The sequence below is a fragment of the Madurella fahalii genome (genome assembly GCF_045866475.1).
Source record: "Madurella fahalii IFM 68171 DNA, scaffold_3, whole genome shotgun sequence".
In the NCBI taxonomy this organism is placed as follows: domain Eukaryota; kingdom Fungi; phylum Ascomycota; class Sordariomycetes; order Sordariales; genus Madurella; species Madurella fahalii.
Genome location: NW_027263973.1, coordinates 4,041,920 through 4,043,643, shown reverse-complemented (window position 1 = coordinate 4,043,643; position 1,724 = coordinate 4,041,920). Strand labels below are relative to the sequence as shown.

Sequence of the window (1,724 nt, the reverse complement as noted above, 5' to 3'; positions counted from 1 at the left end):
GCGGTAGGGTCGCGGCTCCGCAGCATGGATACACGTAGATTGATCGGAGGGGATGGCAGCGTGGGAGGTGCCGAGTAAGGGACTCGAGAGTGACCAGCGCGGCGCTATCAATGCCGCTGAAAATGTTGACACGGCCCAGTCAAATCCGACTCGACCTGTGATTTTGTCTCGAATATTTTCGGCCGCCGCCAACTCATCAGCTGAAAAAGGCAAAAGACAGTTCAGCTTACTCTAACACGGTAGTAAATCCTACGGCACGAGTAGCGATTTATCGATTCGTCACTGCAGTTCTCTGTGTACACTGTACAGGCAACGAGAGCCGCGGGGCTCGCGAGATCAAAGGCACAGCCCCCGTCAGCGGCCTGCTTCTAAAAACAGACTGGGGTCGCGCCCAGTGGCGAACCACAGTACCGGGCCCGGCTTGGCTGCTTACTGTTCACCCCGGATGCTGGGTACCCGAACAAACCGAGAGTTGGTACCCCAATTTGGGATCAAAAGTCGACAACAGTGTTTTCTTAGGTGAGCCTCGAGGCTGGGTTTCCGGAAGCCCTCAACTCCGGAGTTTGTCTTCGTCGTAACCGCCTTTGCGGAAAGAGGACAAATGCTATAAAGTTACGATGGATGTCTCGACCATCATCTTTTTTTCTCATCATCATCCACATCTGCATCAGCATCGCTTTTAAAGAGTTTCTATCCTTCACAGCTCAGTTCAACAGCGACAGACCATCCTCCCTTGCTACGAAGGACTCTCTCAAGCCATTAAATCAAGCATCCAATTTAATTTAATCCCTAATTCTAAACAACTCTTAACATCAGTCATACATCATGTTTACCAAGACCCTCGGAGCCGTTCTTCTTTCCGTTTCGGCGGCCTTCACCTTCGTGTCTGCGGCTCCCGCCAAGCCCGCCGACGCAGCCACCATCACCACCCCGGCCGGCGCAACCACCACGTACCCGTCGCACGCGAGACGCACACCGTCGTCGCGGGCCGCGGGGGGCTGCGCTTTGACCCGGAGAACATCGTGGCGCCGGTCGGCTCCATCGTCGAGTTCCACTTCAACCCGCTCAACCACTCGGTGGTGGAGTCGTCCTTCGCGGCGCCCTGCCAGCCCAAGGACGCCGCCGCCTTCTTCTCGGGCTTCTTCCCCGTCCCGCGCAACCCCGACGGCGGGGCCTCGCAGAGCGACGAGGTCTTCCAGGTCGAGGTGAAGACCCCGGCGCCGATCTGGTTCTACTGCCCGCAGAACACGGGCCGCCACTGCCAGAGCGGCATGGTCGGCGTCATCAACCAGGATTTTGACGGCGATAAGACGCTGGCGAAGCACAAGGAGCTGGCGGCCAAGGTGGAGGGCCCCAGCGGGGTGCAGCCCCAGATCCAGGGCGGTGTGAGGATGGAGAATCCTAACCCGCTGAGTGGCTTTTGAATGGGGCTGGTTGGGCACTGCACGTTCCAAGGGAGAGGTCGGGTTGTTTAGGGATTGATTTGCTTATGGGCTGGGCGATGAGGCGTGTTCAAGTTGGTGTTTTTCTTCGAACTTTCATTGCATGGTCTTTGCATTCAATGGTTGCATTTGATGGAGTTTCATTGTTTGGGAGGTGTAATTAGCATCCATCAAGCCGGTATTAGAAGATAGATAGAGTCTCTAGCCGTAATTATGTCTTGGTTATTCTATTTAAAGAAGACCTTTGGTCTCTACTGTGTGTTTCTCCTGCATCTTATAAGC

The 1,724-nt window shown here is 55.3% G+C and overlaps 1 protein-coding gene across 1 annotated transcript; it reads left to right on the top strand.

Moving 5' to 3' along the window:
• Positions 1–825: 825 nt before the first annotated feature.
• Positions 826–1,424, top strand: MFIFM68171_06613 (uncharacterized protein; the record flags this gene model as incomplete). The annotated part of the gene is made up of 2 exons (XM_071062033.1): positions 826–882; positions 969–1,424. The coding sequence occupies 2 exons, from the start codon at positions 826–828 to the stop codon at positions 1,422–1,424; spliced, it is 513 nt and encodes a 170-aa protein (XP_070918134.1).
• Between the last annotated feature and the right edge of the window lie 300 nt (positions 1,425–1,724).